The sequence below is a fragment of the Papaver somniferum genome, unplaced genomic scaffold (genome assembly GCF_003573695.1).
Source record: "Papaver somniferum cultivar HN1 unplaced genomic scaffold, ASM357369v1 unplaced-scaffold_304, whole genome shotgun sequence".
In the NCBI taxonomy this organism is placed as follows: Eukaryota; Viridiplantae; Streptophyta; class Magnoliopsida; order Ranunculales; family Papaveraceae; genus Papaver; species Papaver somniferum.
The window spans coordinates 1-1,809 of record NW_020641485.1 but is presented as its reverse complement, the minus strand read 5'-3'; the positions used below and the strand labels follow the sequence as shown (position 1 = coordinate 1,809).

The 1,809-nt window shown below is 36.2% G+C and overlaps 1 protein-coding gene across 1 annotated transcript; it reads left to right on the top strand.

The window, feature by feature from the left end:
* Nucleotides 1-279: 279 nt before the first annotated feature.
* On the top strand, nucleotides 280-1,789 carry LOC113341695 (aluminum-activated malate transporter 10-like; the record flags this gene model as incomplete). The annotated part of the gene is made up of 4 exons (XM_026586464.1): nucleotides 280-803; nucleotides 1,002-1,142; nucleotides 1,226-1,498; nucleotides 1,624-1,789. Coding segments are annotated over exons 1-4 (920 nt in total), but the record flags the coding sequence as incomplete, so codon positions are not given.
* Nucleotides 1,790-1,809: the final 20 nt, after the last annotated feature.

The window sequence follows — 1,809 nt, the reverse complement described above, 5'->3', positions numbered from 1 at the left end:
CTATCAAATTATGCATATTTCTTATATTTCTTATAATCAATTAAAAGGGTAATTTTAGAAATATCTCCTTATTTAGTGATATAGGTCACTTAATGATGGGACAAAATTAAAAACCAAATAGGTCACTTAATGGTGGGACGGAGGGAGTATTTTGTTTTAAATGTCCTCCCCATTTACACATACCTATCCATGCAATATTTTAACCGAATACTATACAGGATTTAGGGACCGCAAGCTTCTATATAAGACACTCATCATGTGTCTCAAAACGTAAAAACCTTGAAGTGCATGGCATTTGAGTCTCTAACAATACATATTATTCTTAGAGCAAGTAGTTTCTGCCTGCCTGGTACGTCTCCGTACCCACGGCTATTTCAAGGTCGTCGATTTCGTTTTAGCCATCCAATTTTTGATAGTTATCCAATTTCCGCAATACATCTCAGCGAATCTGCTAGTACAAAAGATGGTTAACAATAAGGGATCAGCTAGTGGTTTGGAATGGCGCGTAAAACTGAATGATGGGTCTACGGAGATATTAGTGCCGGAAACAAACTTTTTCCGCAGAATTGGGTTAAGGTTATGGGGATCAGTTTCAGAGTTGGTTTTGAGTTGTCAGAGTTTTTTCAAGAAAGCTTGGGAGTTAGGGGTAGATGATCCTAGAAAATTTATTCATTGTCTCAAAGTAGGTTTGGCTCTTATCGTAGTTTCACTTTTTTACTATATGAGACCTCTATATGATGGTGTTGGTGGGAATGCTATGTGGGCTGTTATGACCGTTGTTGTTGTCTTTGAGTTCACTGTCGGTAAGTACTCGAACAATCTTTATTTTTACTTGCACGATACAAGAATTAGTAATAAAAACTAAACCAGTACAATATACAGATAACACAAAAGATTGGAGTATTTTGGACTATGTTTCGCTTGAATTTGAAGTTGGATACAGAAATTGATTCCACTCTGTTGTTGTGAAAATGACCAAAACCCTTTTGTTGCCATTACAGGTTCGACATTATATAAATGTATAAATAGAATAGTGGGGACTTCTCTTGCTGGTGTTCTCGCTATAGGTGTCCACTGGGTTGCCAGTAAATCAGGCGAAAAACTTGAGCCTGTAATTCTCGGTGCATCAGTCTTCTTGTTAGGTACGTAAAATTCACTTTTAACAAGCTTCAATTTCGATTAAAAAAAACAACTAATTAATTGTTTAAATTTGCATTACAACCAGTTATATCGGCGACTTTCTCAAGATTTATTCCTACAATCAAAGCTCGGTTTGACTATGGTGCTATGATCTTCATACTCACGTTTAGCTTGGTCTCAGTATCGGGTTATAGAGTCGATAAGTTATTTGATTTGGCTCAGCAAAGACTATCCACCATCGCCATAGGAACTGCCTTGTGTCTGCTTGTAAGCATGCTTATTTGCCCAGTGTGGGCCGGCAAGGATCTTCATGATCTTATCATTCGTAACATGGATAAACTCGCTGATTCATTAGATGGTACGTACATATTACTCCTATATTTGCATATGTAGATTGTAAACATAGTGATGACAAGAACTATTCTAATCAAACAAGGCATAATAATATATTAGATGAAACTCTAATTCTCGTATTAATTTCAGGAGGTATAGCCGAATACTTCACAGATAACTCAAATATGGACGACCAAGACGAAAAGGACTGTCGTAAAAAATTGCAGGGCTACAAGTGTATACTTAATTCGAAAGCCACAGAAGATTCTTTGGTAAAAGTCGATCCCAGAACTAAGTTATTATCCATGAATTTTCCGTTTTTTTTTTTTTTTTTTT